Source organism: Geotrypetes seraphini, chromosome 1, assembly GCF_902459505.1.
Source record: "Geotrypetes seraphini chromosome 1, aGeoSer1.1, whole genome shotgun sequence".
Classification (NCBI taxonomy): domain Eukaryota; kingdom Metazoa; phylum Chordata; class Amphibia; order Gymnophiona; family Dermophiidae; genus Geotrypetes; species Geotrypetes seraphini.
This window is the reverse complement of record NC_047084.1, coordinates 49,174,535-49,192,077: the sequence shown is the minus strand read 5'-3', so window position 1 is coordinate 49,192,077 and position 17,543 is coordinate 49,174,535. Positions and strand designations below refer to the sequence as shown.

Sequence of the window (17,543 nt, the reverse complement as noted above, 5' to 3'; positions counted from 1 at the left end):
CTGTTTTTGACAATACTCCCCTCATCGCCTAGAGTCGGATGCTTTTCTCTTGGATTGGAAGCACAAGTTTCTGTATGCGTTTCCATCAATTCCTCTTATACTCAAGACATTGGTCAAGCTCAAGCAGCAGTTGGCTACCATGATCCTCATAGCTCCTTGGTGGCCCAGACAACTGTGGTTTTCCCTTCTACTTCAGCTCAATGTCAAAGATTCATTTGCTCTGCAGATTTTTCCTCGCTTCTCACTCAGAATCAAGGGTCTCTCTTACATCCCAGCCTTCAGTCATTGCACCTGGCAGCTTGGTACCTCTCGGGATGACATCAGCTGACACTGATCTTTCTGATTCTGTCAAACTCATCTTACATGCATCCAGAAAACTGTCTACACTCAGTGTTACCAACAGAAGTGGACACAGTTTTCAATGTGGTGTAATCTTCAACATTAGGATGCTTCATCCTCTTCTATATCTTCAATATTGGATTACCTTCTCCATTTATTTAACTCGGGTCTTAAAACCACTTCAGTCAGAGTTCATCTTAGTGCTGTCGGAAATTTTCATGGGCCTGTCAACAATAAATCTCTGACTGCTCATCCCCTTGTTTCCAGATTCATGAAAGGACTTTTCAGTATCAAACCACCTCTCGAACCGCCTTCAGTGGTCTGATTTCTCAAATATTGTTCTCACTAGACTGATGAAGCCTCCATTTGAACCAATGTCTTCAGATCATCTTAAATATCTCACTTGGAAAGTGGTATTTCTAATCTCCATCACTTCCGCTCGTCAAGTGAGCGAGATTCAAGTGTTGGTGGCGGATCACCCTATACAGTTTTCTACCATGATAAAGTAGTTCTCTGCACCCATCCTAAATTCCTACCGAAAGTAGTCACGGAATTTCATTTGAATCAATCAATTGTGCTTCCAGTGTTCTTTCCAAAGCCTCACTCTCACCCTGGAGAAACAGCTCTTCATATTTTGGACTGCAAACGAGCTTTGGCTTATTACTTACAGCGGAGTAAGACACATAGAACATCTCTTCAACTGTTCATCTCCTTTAATCCTAACAGGTTGGGCCGGCCTGTAACTAAGAGAACTATTTCCACATGGTTTGCAACCTGTATTGCCTTCTGCTATGCTCAGACTGGGCTACAACTCCGGAGTTGTGTAACAGCACATAAGATCTAAGCTATGGCAGCTTCAGTTGCTTTCTTACATTCCACTCCCATTGATGATATCTGTAAAGCTGCTACTTGGTCCTCAGTTAACACATTCACATTTCACTACTGTCTAGAATCTTATTCCAGATAGGATGGTCACTTCGGCCAAGCAGTATTACAAAATGTATTCTCTTAATGGCCAACACCCCCTCCATCTCATTGTAGTAAGCTAGGGAATCCCACATGCGATAATATGCTGCCTGCTTGTCCTGGGATAAAGCACAGTTACATACTGTAATGGATATTATCCAGGGACAGCAAGCATTCTCACAACCCACCCTCCTCCCCTTAGCTTGCTTACGGAACTGAGGAACCTCGAGCATACATCGGGCGGGAAGGCCTTGGCAAATGCACGGTGCGGGCAGTCATGAAGCTTCTTAAAACTTAGTCGAGATACACTTTTAATACTGTCCGTACCAGGGCTCCATGGATGACGTCACCCACATGTGAGAATATCTGCCTGCTGTCCCTGGTTAACACCCGTTACGGTAAGTAACTGTGCTCAACTTCAAGTGTCCCCTAGTCTTTGTAATTTTTGATTGAGTAAAAAAATCAATCCACTTGTACATGTTGTACACCACTCAGGATTGCATAGATTTCAATCATATCTCCCTTCAGCCGTCTCTGTTCCAAGCTGAAGAGCCCTGACCTCTTTAGTCTTTCCTCATACAAGAAGAGTTCTATCCCCTTTATCATCTTCGTCACTCTTCTTTGAACCTTTTCTAGTTCTGCTATATCTTTTTTGAGATAAGATGACCAGAACTGAATGCAATTCTTGAGGTGAGGTCACACCATGGAGCGATACAGAGGCATTATAACATTCATAGTCTTGTTTACCATCCCTTTTCTAATAATTCATAGCATCTTGTTTGCTTTTTTGGCCGCTGCCACACATTGGGCAGAAGGTAGCTTCTAGTAATGATGATTTGGGTTATTCTTCCCAATTTGCATAACTTTGCATTTGTTCACATTAAATTTCATCTGCCATTTGGACGTCCTGTCTTCCAATATCCTAAGGTCTGCCTGCAATTTTTCAGTCTGCATGTGTTTTAACATCTTTGAACAGTTTGGTGTCATCTGAAAATTTAATCAACTCACTTGTCATCCCAATTTCCAGTCCCAGAACAGATCCCTACAGCACTCCATTATTTACCCTCCTCCACTGAGAAAATGGCCATTTAACCCTACCCTCTGCGTTCTCTCCCATAACCAATTCCTAATCCACAAATGAACATTGCCTCTTATTTCATGACTCTTTAATTCAATTCAAACTATACTGTCTATTATTCAAAGCAATAAATGGCACAGCCCCCAATTACCTAAACAACCGCCTGTACCAAAACGCCACCTCTAGGCAAAGAAGAACTAAGACCCCTTTTACCTACCCCCCACTCAAAGGCACCCAGCGCAAGAAGATATTTGACAGTCTGCTGGCGACGCATGCAGCGAAACCGGACCACACTATCTCCAACCTGCTGATAACAACAAACGACTACAAATATTTTCGCAAAGAAATCAAAACCCACCTATTCAAAAAATTTATACAGATGGCTTAACCTCAACCGGACCCCCTGCAACGCAACTCCCCCTTCCTCCCCCCTTCACCAGTTCCCTTCTCTTTAGCCTCAAGCATGTCAACTGCTTCCCTAACGGTATATATACTGGATTTGCACTATTTCCTATTTGTACAGCATCTTCTAGCTCTTGAAATATACAGCTCCATTATTCTTGTAACTTCTCCTGGAAATGACCAGAATTCTCTCTGTAATTATCCTGGAAATGTCCAGTTGTCTCTTTTGTAATCCCCCCAGAACTGCAAGGTTGAGGCGGAATAGAAATCAGTAATGTAAGAGAGGGGAGATGCCAGACCTAGGGTGAAGTGAAGGGAAGAGAGAGACCAAACCAAAAAGAGGGGGAGGAAAGCAGAGGAGAAGTGCTGGACTAATGGGAGAGAGGAAGAGAGAAATGCAAGACCACAAGGGGAAGGGTACAAGAGGAACAGATACTGCTCCAAAGTAGGTGGGCAGGGTACAGGATGGCAGGAGAGATAGTAGCAGAAAGCCTGTACCAGGGGAAGGGGATACAGGCGATAAGGAAGAGAGAAAGAAGAAGCTGGATATGGGGAGAGACATGAAACAGAGAAGATGCTGGGCATGGAGGGAGCATAGGAACAGGGACACAAGGGGGATACTACTGGAGAGGAGAATAGGGACAGGGACACAGAAGAGAGATGCTGGATGAAAGGGTAGTTGAGAAAAGGAGAGATGATGGATATGTGAATGGTGGGGTCCATCGCTGCAGCTGCGGGGGGATGGAAATGAAAAAAAGGAAAGATGCCAGACCTCCAGGGGAAGAAAGGGAAACAGAAGGGGAGGACTATTTTAAGTTCTTGTAAACCGTGTCGAGCTCCATTCTCATGGAGATGATGCGGTATATAAACTTAAGGTTTAGATTAGATTAGATTAGACAGAGATGGAAGATGGATGGTTAGCACAGAGAAAGAAGAAAGAAGGCGAGCCTGATCAGAAGACAACCAGAGCCTGGGACCAACATGATTTGAAAAATGACCAGGCAACAAAAGGTAGGGAAAATAATTTTATTTTCTGTTTTGTGATTACAATATGTCAGATTTGAAATGTGCATCCTTCCAGAGCTGGTGTTAGACTGCGAAAGTGAGCTAAGATTTAACAGAGAGAGGAAAAGTATTTTATCCCAGGACAAGCAGGCAGCATATTCTTAACGTATGGGTGACGTCACCGACGGAGCCCCGGTACGGACCTTTTTAACTAGAAAGTTCTAGTTGGCCGCACGCGCATGCGCGAGTGCCTTCCCGCCCGACGGAGGAGTGCGTGGTCTCCAGTTTCTTCGTTTCCGCGGAGCGAAGAAGTCGCATGTTTTTCAACGGCCGTTGAAATTATTTAGTTTGCCTTCCCGCTCGCGTATTTTTTCCGAATTTCTTCTTTAGATTACTTTATTTTTCCTTAAAAAAAAAAAAAAAAAACTCGTCGAGTTTTCTTTATTTTTTCGAACCGGCCCCGGCGGGGCCTGTTGTCATCATACAGGCCTCCGGCTTTGATTTTGCGGAGGCCGTGTTTCCCTTCATGCCCCCTCAACCGGGTTTAAAGAAGTGCCAGCGGTGTGCACGCCCGATCTCTCTCACAGACCCGCACAATTGGTGCCTCCAGTGCCTGGGTCCAGAGCATCGGGCTGACACCTGCACCCGCTGTGCTACGCTTAAAAAGCGCACTTTGAAAAATAGGCAGATCCAGCAAAATATTTTGTTTGGTACCGGATCTGCCATGGAACCTGCCACGACGTCGACGGCACCCCAAAAGTCGGCACCGACGACGTCGACACCACCGGACCCTTCCTCGGGGTCGTTGGGCCCAGGTAAGCCGGCTAAGAAGCCTTCCACTTCCCTCGAGCGCCCTCCTGCCACGGTTGCGACACCGGCCCTTCCGGCACCGCACCGGCCCCGCAAACGCTCCGTTCCGATCTCGGTGAGTGCCTCATCATCGGCCTCCTCATCGCCGGAGCGTAGAGCGGCACCTATGGTACCGAAGAAGAAAAAAGCGGTACCGATGCCTCCCCTGGATGACCGCATCGCAGCCATACTCCAAACACAGTTACAGGAGCAGCTGCAACAACAACAACTCCAACAACTGTTGCCGGCGTTGCTGGCACCGCACCTTCCGGTACAGGATCGGTCCGAGCCTTGCACTGTCCCATCGGTGTCGACCCCCTCAGTACCGATTAATACCTCCATGCCGGTGCTCTTGGCCGAAACACCTACAGTGCATACCCGTGCTGCTGCCGACCCTGTCCTGTCCCAGGAATGACATCGGTCTTCCTCACCCGGTACCGCCTCGGTGCGCTCAGGCAAATCTCTCTCAAAGACCCGCCATGCCGAGCCCTCCACGCCGATGTCCAAACGTACGCACCCCGACGTTAGGGACCCAGACTTGTGGGAAGACTCCCCTCATGGTACCGAAGAGGACGCTTCGTCAACCGACGAAGAACCCTCCATGACTGACACCGTCTCCAAACCAGAGCAATCCTCTTTCTCTAAATTCCTTAGGGAGATGTCAGCAGCTCTTTCCATCCCCTTAGAGTCCGACTCTAAGAAGTCTCAGGCTTTCCTCGATGCCCTAGACTTTGAGCAACCTTCCAAGGAATTTCTAAAGTTGCCCATCCACGACATCTTGCGGGAAACTTTCTATAAGAACTGGGAGACTCCCCTCACTGTTCCCAGAGCCCCTCGTAAATTGGATAGCTTGTACCGGGTTATCCCAATCCCAGGGTTTGACAAACCTCAATTGCCCCACGAGTCCCTCCTCGTGGAATCTACTTTGAAAAAATCTCAGGGTTCCAGTGTATATGCCTCCACCCCTCCTGGCAGAGAGGGAAAAACCATGGATAAATTTGGTAAGCGCCTTTTCCAAAATGCCATGCTAGCCAATAGAGCCAATAACTACACCTTCCACTTCTCCTTCTACATGAAGCATCTGGTGCAACAGCTCTCCTCCTTGCAGAAATATCTTCCTGAACGTAAGGTCCCTATGTTCCAGCAACAAATTTCCAGCCTCCTCCAACTCCGGAAATTTATGGTTCGCTCCATCTACGACTCATTTGAGCTGACCTCTCGAGCATCTGCCATGGCGGTGGCCATGCGCCGTTTGGCATGGCTGAGAGTCTCTGACCTGAACATTAACCACCAGGACCGCCTGGCTAACGCACCTTGTCTGGGCGATGAACTCTTCGGAGAGTCCCTGGACTCAACAACCCAGAAACTCTCAGCACATGAGACCAGGTGGGACACCCTGATCAAACCTAAAAAGAAGACTTCACCTACTCGTCCCTACAGAGAACAGTCTTCTTACCAGCGTAGGTTCTCGGCCAGACCTCTCAACCCGCCTCAACAACAGTCTCGCCGTCCTCGCTACCAACATCAGACTCAGGCTCGCCCACAGACTCAACCTGCCAAGCCTCCTCCTTCATCTAAGCCGTCTCAACCCTTTTGACTCTTTTCTCCAGAGCATAGCCATTCTCCCACCATCGCTGCCTCTCCCTCAACCTATCGGAGGACGTCTTAAGCTTTTCCTCAGCCGTTGGGAGGTCATCACTTCGGACCAGTGGGTCCTCAACATCATTCGCCACGGCTACTCTCTCAACTTCCAGACTCTTCCACCAGACCATCCTCCCTTAGAGTCTGCTTCTCACTCCTCCCAAACCCCCCTCCTCCTGAGAGAGGTCCAATCCCTCCTTCTCCTCAATGCCATCTAAGACGTACCTCCGGACCAAAGGGGTCAGGGATTCTACTCCCACTACTTTCTGGTTCCCAAAAAAACAGGAGACCTTCGTCCCATCCTCGATCTCAGGGACCTCAACAAGTGTCTAGTCAAGGAGAAGTTCAGAATGCTCTCCCTAGCCAAGCTTTACCCTCTTCTCTCCCACCACGACTGGCTATGCTCCCTAGACCTCAAGGAGGCCTACACTCACATCCCAATCCATCCGACTTCACGTCGCTATCTACGGTTCCAGATTCAGCACCATCACTATCAGTACAAAGTGCTACCCTTTGGCCTCGCATCATCGCCCAGAGTGTTCACCAAGTGCCTTATTGTGGTGGCGGCCTTCCTCAGGTCTCATGACCTTTAGGTGTTCCCCTACATGGACGATTGGATGGTGAAAGCACCTACGTCTCTGCTTGTACTACAAGCCACTCATCACACCATCTCGTTCCTCCATCTCTTGGGTTTTGAGATCAACTACCCCAAGTCGCATCTGCTTCCCACTCAGCGACTTCAGTTCATTGGAGCAGTTCTCGACACCACTCTAATGAGGGCATTTCTCCCCTCCGACCGCCATCGAACTCTGCTCCACCTCTGCCGTCAGGTGCTCCTTCATCACTCCATCCCAGCTCGACAGATGATGATCCTCCTGGGCCACATGGCCTCGACGGTCCATGTACTTCCTCTGGCGCGACTCCACCTCAGGACATCTCAGTGGACTCTGGCCAACCAATGGTCACAGACCACCGATCCTCTTTCTCATCCCATCTCTGTGACATCGTCTCTTCGGCAATCTCTTCAATGGTGGTTGAACTCCTCCAATCTTTCCAGGGGTCTACTCTTTCATCTACCCCCTCACTCCATGATCATAACCACAGATGCCTCCCCTTATGCGTGGGGAGCCCACCTGGGAGATCTTCGCACCCAGGGACTCTGGACCCCTCAGGAGCGTCAACATCATATCAACTCAGAGCCATGTTCTATGCTCTCAAGGCCTTCCAGCACCTGCTCTACCCTCAGGTCCTTCTCCTGTGCACAGTCAATCAAGTCGCCATGTACTACATAAACAAGCAAGGCGGCACCGGATCTCCCCTCCTCTGTCAGGAGGCCATCCGCATCTGGACCTGGGCCACGGCCCACAGTCTCTTCCTCAAGGCTGTCTATATCCAGGGCGAACAGAATTCCCTGGCTGATAATCGCAGCCGCATCCTTCAACCTCACGAGTGGACTCTGCTCCATCACTCCTCCCACACTCCGCTCCATCTTTGCTCGCTGGGGCACTCCTCAGGTGGACCTCTTTGCAGCACCTCACAACCATCAGCTGCCCCAGTTCTGTTCCAGACTCTTCTCTCCTCATCGTCTGGCCCCGGATGCATTCCTGCTCAACTGGACGGATCGGTTCCTCTATGCCTTTCCTCCACTGCCTCTGATGTTGTGGACGTTATCCAAACTCCGCAGGGACAGGGCCACCATGATTCTCATCGCTCCTCGATGGCCTCGCCAACACTGGTTCTCCCTCCTGCTCCAGCTCAGCTCCAGGGAGCCCATTCCTCTTCCTGTGTTTCCTACTCTACTTACACAGCAGCATCAGTCTCTACTACATCCCAATCTGTCCTCGCTCCACCTGACAGCTTGGTTTCTCTCGGGCTGACCTCTCCAGAGAATCTGTCTCAGCCTGTCCGTCGTATTCTGGATGCTTCCAGGAAACCGACCACCCTCCAATGTTACCATCGGAAGTGGACCCGGTTCTCCTCTTGGTGTCTCCTTCATCACCACAATCCCACCTCATTGGCGGTGGAAACTGTACTGGACTATTTGCTCTCTCTCTCAGACGCTGGCCTTAAGTCGACCTCAATCAGAGGCCACCTCAGCGCCATCACTGCGTTTCATGAGCCTATCCTCGGAAAACCTCTTACGGCTCATCCCCTGGTTTCCAGGTTCATGAGAGGCCTCTTCAATGTCAAACCACCTCTGAAGCCTCCTCCAGTCGTCTGGGACCTGAATGTGGTTCTATCAGCCCTCATGAAACCTCCATTTGAGCCTCTTGCCACAACTTCACTCAAATTTCTTACGTGGAAGGTGCTTTTCCTCATTGCCATCACCTCTGCCAGGAGGGTTAGTGAGCTGCATGCACTGGTTGCCGACCCACCTTTCACTGTTTTTCACCATGATAAGGTGGTTCTGCGTACCCATCCTAAATTTCTGCCTAAGGTGGTCTCGGACTTCCACCTCAACCAGTCCATTGTATTGCCTGTCTTCTTCCCTAAGCCCCATTCCCATCCTGGGGAACAGGCGTTACACACGCTGGATTGTAAGCGTGCCCTTGCATACTACCTTGACCGTACCAGGGCTCACCGCTCGTCTCCTCAGCTCTTTCTGACCTTCGATCCTAACCGTCTAGGTCGTCCTGTCTCTAAACGGACGCTTTCCAACTGGCTTGCTGCCTGCATTGCGTTCTGTTATGCTCGGGCCGGTCTCTCACTGGAAGGTGCTGTCACTGCCCACAGGGTCAGAGCTATGGCTGCTTCTGTGGCTTTCCTCCGCTCCACGCCCATCGAGGAAATCTGCAAGGCTGCCACTTGGTCCTCAGTTCACACGTTCACTACTCACTACTGTCTGGATGCCTTCTCCAGATGGGATGGACACTTCGGCCAATCTGTGTTACAAAATTTATTTTCCTAATGGCCAACCATCCCTCCTCCCTCTCTGTTAGCTTGGAGGTCACCCATACGTTAAGAATATGCTGCCTGCTTGTCCTGGGATAAAGCACAGTTACTTACCGTAACAGGTGTTATCCAGGGACAGCAGGCAGATATTCTTACGTCCCACCCCCCTCCCCGGGTTGGCTTCTTAGCTGGCTTATCTTAACTGGGGACCACGCACTCCTCCGTCGGGCGGGAAGGCACTCGCGCATGCGCGTGCGGCCAACTAAAACTTTCTAGTTAAAAAGGTCCGTACCGGGGCTCCGTCAGTGACGTCACCCATACGTTAAGAATATCTGCCTGCTGTCCCTGGATAACACCTGTTACGGTAAGTAACTGTGCTTTTTGTTTGTTTATTTTGTCTACACCAAAAGACCAGTGTGGGTAGGAGAGGGCAAAGAGGGTGAAGAGGCTATAAAAGGGGTGAAGAGACTATAAAATAAACCCACCAGGATGTTTGGAAAAAAAAACCACCCAATTGGGCAGGAAAATCGAATCAATAGGCTGAATCAAATAGAAATTTTTTTTCTGAATCAGGCAGCACTAGTGCCTACTCTGTTACAAATCTTGGTATCATCCTCAAAAAGGCAAACTTTTCCTTCTAACCCTTCGGCAATGTCACTCATGCTATCTTTCTTTATCAATGCTTTGCATCTAACTTGCCAGTGGTTATGTCTCTTATTTTCTTCATTTGGATCCTTTTTCCATTCTTTAAAGGATGGTTGGTTTGTTTTTTGCTCTAATAACCTATTTCTCATCACCTTTCAGCCATTCCAGCTCTCGTTTCCTCCTCTTTCCACTTTTATTAATACGTGGAATACATCTGGTCTGGGCTTCCACGGTGGTATTTTTAAATCACAACTACGCCTGGTTTACAGTACTAACCTATGCCATCAATCCTTTTTAGCTTCTTTTTAACCATTTTCCTTATTTTTTTCATAGTCGCCCTTTCAAAAATTAAGTGCTGCTACAGTAGATTTCTACTGTGGAATGCTGTATTTGCTTTATACCAGACTTAATGGGATCTGTGTTGTCCAAAGAGTTCCACTTTTGGCTCATTATCTCAGAAGGATTGTAGATTATCAAAGTTTTTAACAAATGTGTGGTGAGCATTGATGATACTCATAGATGGCAGTAGTCTCCACTTCGCTGCTCTCACATGAATCCCATTTTTGCCCAGTCTTTTTTTATTGTGGCATCCTGAACACTGACTGTAGCTGAGGTTAAGAGACGCCTGCAGTTCTTTTATTTTCTTTTTAGATGTTCTATGATGTTTTGTGACTTCCTGAATAAGTTTTCAAAATGCCCTTGATAAAAGTATTTACCACCTCTCAATTTCCTCTATTATTGATATATGTCTCACTGAATGGTTTCTGAAATTTAAACTAAGTGAAATACTACATAAAGGGAACCTGAGTAAACATGAGAGTGTTATTAAACTATAACTTTAAGGAACAGTTAACCAAAGCCCACATTACCCGTCTAGAATTCTTTTGATTAAGGCGTATAGAAAAATAAAGTTATGTTTTGTGAAAAAGTAACTGCTCCCTTAGCTATTCAGTCAACCAGTTGACCAAATTTAATTGATAACTAATCTGAATGAACACAACCAGGTTTGATTGCAGCCAGTCCTATTGTATCTAAACTTCACTATACAGTGGTACCTTGGTTTACGAGCATAATTTGTTTCAAAAGCATGCTCGTAATCAAAAGTACTCGTATATCAAAGCAAAGTTCCTCATAGAAAAAAATGGCTATGCAGACAATTCATTCCACAACCCAAAAGGTGCTAAGGAACTGGGAGGAAGTAGCGAGGGGTGGCCCAGAGGTGGGTACCTAACGAGTGCTATAGTTTGTAGGTGGCCAGCCGCGCGCAACCCTGTGCCGCTTCAGGGAGATGCCGCTTCTGCACCAAGTTCCTTCCGCACCACGTTGGAGAACCTCAAGCCCACATAGCTGAGTGCCATCCCACATGTGCGTTACGTATAAACAAGCACAACATCGATGTGTCATTGACGTGCGTGTTTATACATAACACGCATGTGGGACGGCACTCGGCTACATGAGATTGGGGGGTTCTCCAACATGGTGCAGAAGGCTAGTGGACGGAAGAAGCATCTCCTTGAAGCTGTGCTGCCTGCAGCTGTAAGTGCTCGTTTATAGGAACGGCGCTCGGTTTGCAAGACAAAAGTTTACTGGAGTGTTTTGCTCGTCTTGCAAAACACTCGCAAACCGCGTTACTCGCAAACCGAGGTTTGGCTGTACTTGTATAGTGAGCCTTACCATGAGAGTGAAATAGTATCCACAAAGTCTCTACAAGATGCTATGCCACGATCAAAGGAAATTAGAGAAGAAATGAGAAAAGAAGTTGTTGAAATATATCAGTCTGGAAATGGTTACAAAGCCATTTTCAAAGCTTCAGGACTCCACCCAACCACAGTGAAAGCCATTATCTTCAAATGGAGATAGAGATCTTAAACAGTGGTGAATCTTTCCAGGACTGGCTGGCTTTCTAAAATTACTTATGTCACTGTACTCTTTTTCCAAATTTGTTACTAACAGATACATTCATTTGGATTTTAAAGAGGGCGTATCAGTTTGTAAAAGCTGGTCTTGTATTGGTTTTGCTGTGCATAGATGAAGGCTTTCACTTACTGTAGTATCAAACTGAGAACTTTGATAAGTACTAAATGATTTCTAAAAGAAAAATTAATCTTATCTTTACATTCATACATTGCCTTTTTAGCCCAAAGTGGTTAATGTATCTCTTCTTTATGATATGGAATACTGAATCTTTTAATAATCTTGTAAAAATTAGTTTGATTGAAAATAATTACTACTATATGAATTAAAATCTTAATGAGTCTTTATTTCTTCTGAACAGGTACAAGAAGCTACTGGCTCTCTTGAATTTTGCTTTGCAGTCTATTGACAATTCCCATTCAATGGTCGGTAAGCTTTCACGCAGGGTGTTCCTGAGTGCAGCAAGAATGGTTGCACGTGTACCCCAGGTATATGTCAAACTGTTGGATATGTTGAGCGTAACTAGTTCAACTCATTACACACGGATGCGTCGCCGTTTAATGGCGATTGCTGAAGAAATGGACATTGCAGAAGCCATTCAACTGGGCTTGGAGGATTTTCATTCTTCTGTAGATAGGCATAATAGTTTTGTAGAACCTTTAGTGCCAACCAACTCTCCTGAAAGGACAGCAAATAACTCCCCTGATAATACAGTCCAATTATTGGGGAAATCAGGGAAAAGACCAGTTGATATGAAGCTAAGTGCCAGCCATGAGGACATTGCTGATACGCTGGCAAGTATTGGTATAGGAGTTCCTCCATCTTCAGTACCCAGAGAGCAACCAAAGCCAGCCATTCAGATGAAACGCAGACCGCACAGTCAGTGTTTGAATTCTCCATCATCTGCTCATTCCCAGGTATTATTCCCAACCCTTTCCTCTCTTTCAATCCCATCTGTGCCAGCTGGAACTGAAACAGATATTCTTAAACCTAGACCTCAGGGATTTACTCCCTGCAAATTAGCTTCTGCATCTCCTCAGACCCAACGAAAACTTTCTCTCCCAATTCAGAAAAGCTCTACAGAAAATAAAGAATCTGATAATCTCTCCCCTGTTTTTACCCAGGCAAGGCCTGTACCATCTGATCACATACACAGGCCAAAGCCATCACGACCTGTTTCAGGTGGCATCATCAAACAGGGAGATGCCTTAAAGAGTAATTTAACTCTTAATCTGAGTCTCTCCCATTGTGAAGGTAATGGGGGCAGTAATGCAGTTATCCCAAGTGATGAAACAGTCTTCACACCGGTGGAGGAAAATTGTCATCTGGATATCAATACAGAGCTTAATTCCAGTATTGAGGATCTGCTGGAGGCTTCCATGCCTACAAGTGATAGCACAGTCACATTCAAGTCAGAAGTTGCAGTTCTTTCTCCTGAACGAGCAGGAAGTGATGACACCTACAAAGATGATGTCAGCCATAACCAGAAGTGCAAAGAAAAGATGGAAGCCGAAGAGGAAGAAGCATTGGCCATTGCCATGGAAATGTCAGCATCTCAGGATGCCCTACCAGTGGTTCCTCAGTTACAGGTAGAAAATGGAGAAGATATCATCATCATTCAGCAGGATGTGAGTACTACTTTTATATTTTATGTAAATCTGTTTGTTCCAATATGTATATAAATTTGTGACTGAAGTTATGAGCTGCCTGTGCTAGTGGATTACAGGCTGTTATAGCAAATTAACTAGAAAATGAACAATCAGACTGAAATTGTCTCTCCATTTTAAAGTTTTTTATGGGTAGGATAACATGAGAGCTGCTTCACTTGGTAATCTCATTGATAAAACAGTATCTGCGGCCAGTTTTCCGTTCTTCGATTTTAAGCTTGCTTCAAACAAGCTGATTTTCAAACACAGGGCCAACACATTGTTTCAGTATTCTGTTCTTATGCAGCCAACAGTAGGCACACACCTCTTATGTCCTTTAGAGTGATAGTGCACAGCTCACTGCATTAGTGGCATGCCTGACATGTACACTGGACTAGGTTTTTTTTTTTAATGACTATTCACATGTAGTTTGCATGCATACTTCTAGAATACTACTTTCCTATGTTGCCCAAAGTATGAGCATTATAAAAGTGTGCCTTTTTAGGATGCAAAAATTCCAGTTAGAGATGGGTGATTTGTACAGGTTAACATTGGTTAACCATATAAAAGATGCCCAAGTACTTCAGAATGTATCCTCTTATGCACTTCATTCTGTGTTTGTGGAAGCAGTAGTGTGTTATCCTTGCTCATGTTGATGCTTTTGAATTGTAAATAGAAACAGTAAAAAGTGCTTGAAGTCCTAATATATAGCCAGTGAGCTTAATTCATCAATGATATAATTTGCTCAGTAGTGTTCTTTTTGTTAAATAGGTCACAATTTAATATCCAGAATATGGGTATCAGATAAAATATTTATCCCAGGACAAGCAGGCAGCCTATTCTTACATGTGGGTGATGTCATCCACGGAGCCTGGTTGCGGACAGCCTCGCAAGCAGACTTGCTTGAAGAAACTCAGAAGTTTCGAGTCTGCCGCACCGCGCATGCGCGAGTGCCTTCCTGCCCAGCACATGGCGTGTCTCCTCAGTTCTCAGTTTTCCGCAGAGCCAAGAAGTCCGTCTCTTTTGAATCCCAATCTGCAATCTCTGCACCTAACAGCTTGGTACCTCTTGGTCTGACTTCAGCAAATTTTAATCTTTCTGACTCAGTCCAAGCCATTATGGCTGCTTCCAAAAAAAAAAAAAAATGGTCTAAGAGACATTTGGAGCATTGAGATTAAGCATCAGATTAATGCATCTCAATGGCCACGACTTTGGTCTTGGAGGTTAAGGTGTACAATATCAGCATCTAAGAGACAAACATGGTTTTTTCTTTTACATAGAGCCTTTTGGACCCCTGTTCGTTTACATAGAATTGATAGCTCTAATAGATGCTGGCATTGTCATCTAGAAGCGGGGACATTAGATCATCTTTTATTTTATTGTCCATTCATATTACTATTTTGGAAATCAATTTGGCCAAAAAGCCTTCTTCTCAGCAATGCTATCAACACAATGGGCCCGCTTCATTTTGTGGTGTAATCTCCCTGACCTAGATGCTTCCTCCTCTTCTCTTCCTTCAGTGTTGGACAATCTTCTCCATTTATCCAACTCTGGACTTAAGACTACTTCGGTCAGAGTTCACTTCAGTGCTATTAGTCTTCTTCCCTAAAGTAGTCACGTAATTTCACCTGAATCAATCCATTGTGCTTCCAGTATTTTTCCCAAAGCCTCATTGTCATCTTGGAGAAACAGCTCTTCCCACTTTGGACTGTAAATGTGCCTTGGCTTACTACATACAAAGGACTAAGCCACCCAGGTCTTCACTTCCTCTAGATCAGGGGTGTCAAAGTCCTCTAGATTAGGGGTGTCAAAGTCCCTCCTTGAGGGCCGTAATCCAGTCGAGTTTTCAGGATTTCCCCAATGAATATGTATGAGATATATTTGCATGCACTGCTTTCATTATATGCTAATAGATCTCATGCATATTCATTGGGGAAATCCTGAAAACCCAACTGGATTGCGGCCCTCGAGGAGGGACTTTGACACCCCTGCTCTAGATCATAGTGAGCATCGCATGGAACCGGCTCACCACCTTCTCGACGTTACTCAAGATCACTTCAACTTTTCATCTCCTTTGACCCTAACAGATTGGGCCTGCTTGTAACCAAATGAACTATTTCCATATGGTTTTCAGCCTGCATTTCCTTCTGCTATGCTCAAGCTGGGCTGCAGCTTGAGGGTCATGTTACAGCACACAAGGTCCAAGCTATGGCAGCATCAGTAACTTTCTTACATTCCATTCCCATTGAAGATATTTGTAAAGCGACTACTTGGTCCTCAGTTCATTCATTCACATCTCACTACTGTCTAGAATCCTATTCCAGATGAAATGGTCATTTCGGCCAAACAGTATTACAGAATTTATTTTCTTCCTAATAGCCAACTCTCCATCCATCCCATTTCAGTAAGTCCCACATGTGAGAATATGCTGCCTGCTTGTCCTAGGATAAAGCACAGTTATTTACCGTAATAGGTGTTATCTGGGGACAGGAAGCAGATATTCTCACATCCCTCCCACCTCCCCTGGTTAGCTTCTTAGTTTGCTTATGGAACTGAGGAACCACGAGCCAACGTCAGGCGGGAAGGCATTCGTGTGTGCATGGTGCAGGCAGTCTCGAATTTTTGCAAAGCTTAAATTGATGGTGCACTTTTCACTGTCTATACCGGACTTCATGGATGTCACCCACATGTGAAAATATCTGCCTGCTGTACCCGGATAACACTTGTTACAGTAAGTAACTGTACTTTCTGAACAGAAACATGTCCTTTTGCTGTACTTGAAGAAAGCCACTCTGGATCTAATTTTTGAGGTTATTTAGATTTATCCTAGGACAAGCAGGCAGCATATTTTCACATGTGGGTGACATCATCCACAGAGCCTGGTACAGATAGTGCAAAAATGTACTGTCATTTTGAAAGACTAAAGTCTCAAGACCACTCGTACTGTATATGCACCAGTGCCTTCCTGCCTGACATGGGGTTCAAGGGACCATCAGTTCTCAGTTTTCTGCAGAGCTGAGAAGCTGTGTTTTTTGCCAGCATGTCAAACTATTACTAATGACTTTCCATTCATTGTTTATCTTGTCTTCATGGTTTCATTTACCTTTCTTTTTCCTTGACTTTGGTAAATTTTTTCTAAATTTTACAGATTTTTTTTTTTTTCCCATTTGGAGCCTTCAGGCTCATCTCAGTCTGTTTTCAGGCTGGGAGCATCAACCTTTTTTCAGTATTACATCTATTTTGATTTTGCGTTGGTGGTTTTTCTCTTGATGTCCAGGCCTTCCAGTGGCTTCAAGTGGTGTATTTGGTGCAACGGGACCATTTCGGTAACTGACCCACACAGCTGATGTGTCCTGTATCTAGGTCTGCAACACTGGCCTGATTCTTGTCTGTGCTGCTTGAAACTGCAGAAGAGGTCATCAGCACCAATTTGAACAAGTATTTGGAGAAACCTCAGGAACATTAAGGATGCCCACTGACTCTGCCAATGCCCAAAGATCATCTTCACTGTCAGTACTGGTGCAGGTATCGACACCGTGTTCAACATCTACATCGTCTGTATTGCCTCCATCTGGGGAATGAGCTAAAAAGGCGGTGAATGGTCTTGTCTCCGCAGTGAGGCAATCAAGGATCGCACGGTCCGGGAGAGGATTTAAGATGGCGTCTCGCTGGCAGTCACGCTGAGAAAGGCTATCACTAGGAACTTATTTTTCTTTGCTATATAGCTTTGAAAAGCATAGAAGATGGGTAAGAGAAAGGAGAAGGTAAGGACTTACCCCTCCGAGTCCTCTCCACCATTGAGAAGTTTGTGGTCCAATCAGCGCATATCCCCGGAGCGGGTGCTGGCGAAAGGGCGGCCTTACCTGAGCTCAATGTTACTCTGAGCCCGGAGGATAGACTTCCACCCTCTGACCCAGGCATGGTGATGCTGCCGGAACAATCGATGAATCAGCAGTCTGTGTTCTGCGCGGCGTTTTTTTCAACGGAGGAGGGGAGTATCCGGAGCGTAAGAGGAGAAACCAGAGAGCTGGGAGACAATATGGGAGCAGATTCTGAGCTCCATTTGGCGCTCGAAGGTGCTGTAAGAGGAGTAGAAGAGTTGCACGGAGAGAGCCCCAGGAATGAGAAACTAGATAATCGGCAGGATATTGGTGAGCAGCCTTTTA

General features: G+C 46.0%; 1 protein-coding gene across 1 annotated transcript in view; it reads left to right on the top strand.

The window, feature by feature from the left end:
- The window catches only part of MAP3K1 (mitogen-activated protein kinase kinase kinase 1), a 212,254-nt gene that overhangs the window by 116,521 nt on the left and 78,190 nt on the right, over window positions 1-17,543 (top strand). The window contains exon 12 of the mRNA XM_033957630.1: window positions 12,093-13,359. Within this exon, the coding sequence (XP_033813521.1) occupies window positions 12,093-13,359 (1,267 nt within the window). The remainder of the gene's footprint in view (window positions 1-12,092; window positions 13,360-17,543) is intronic.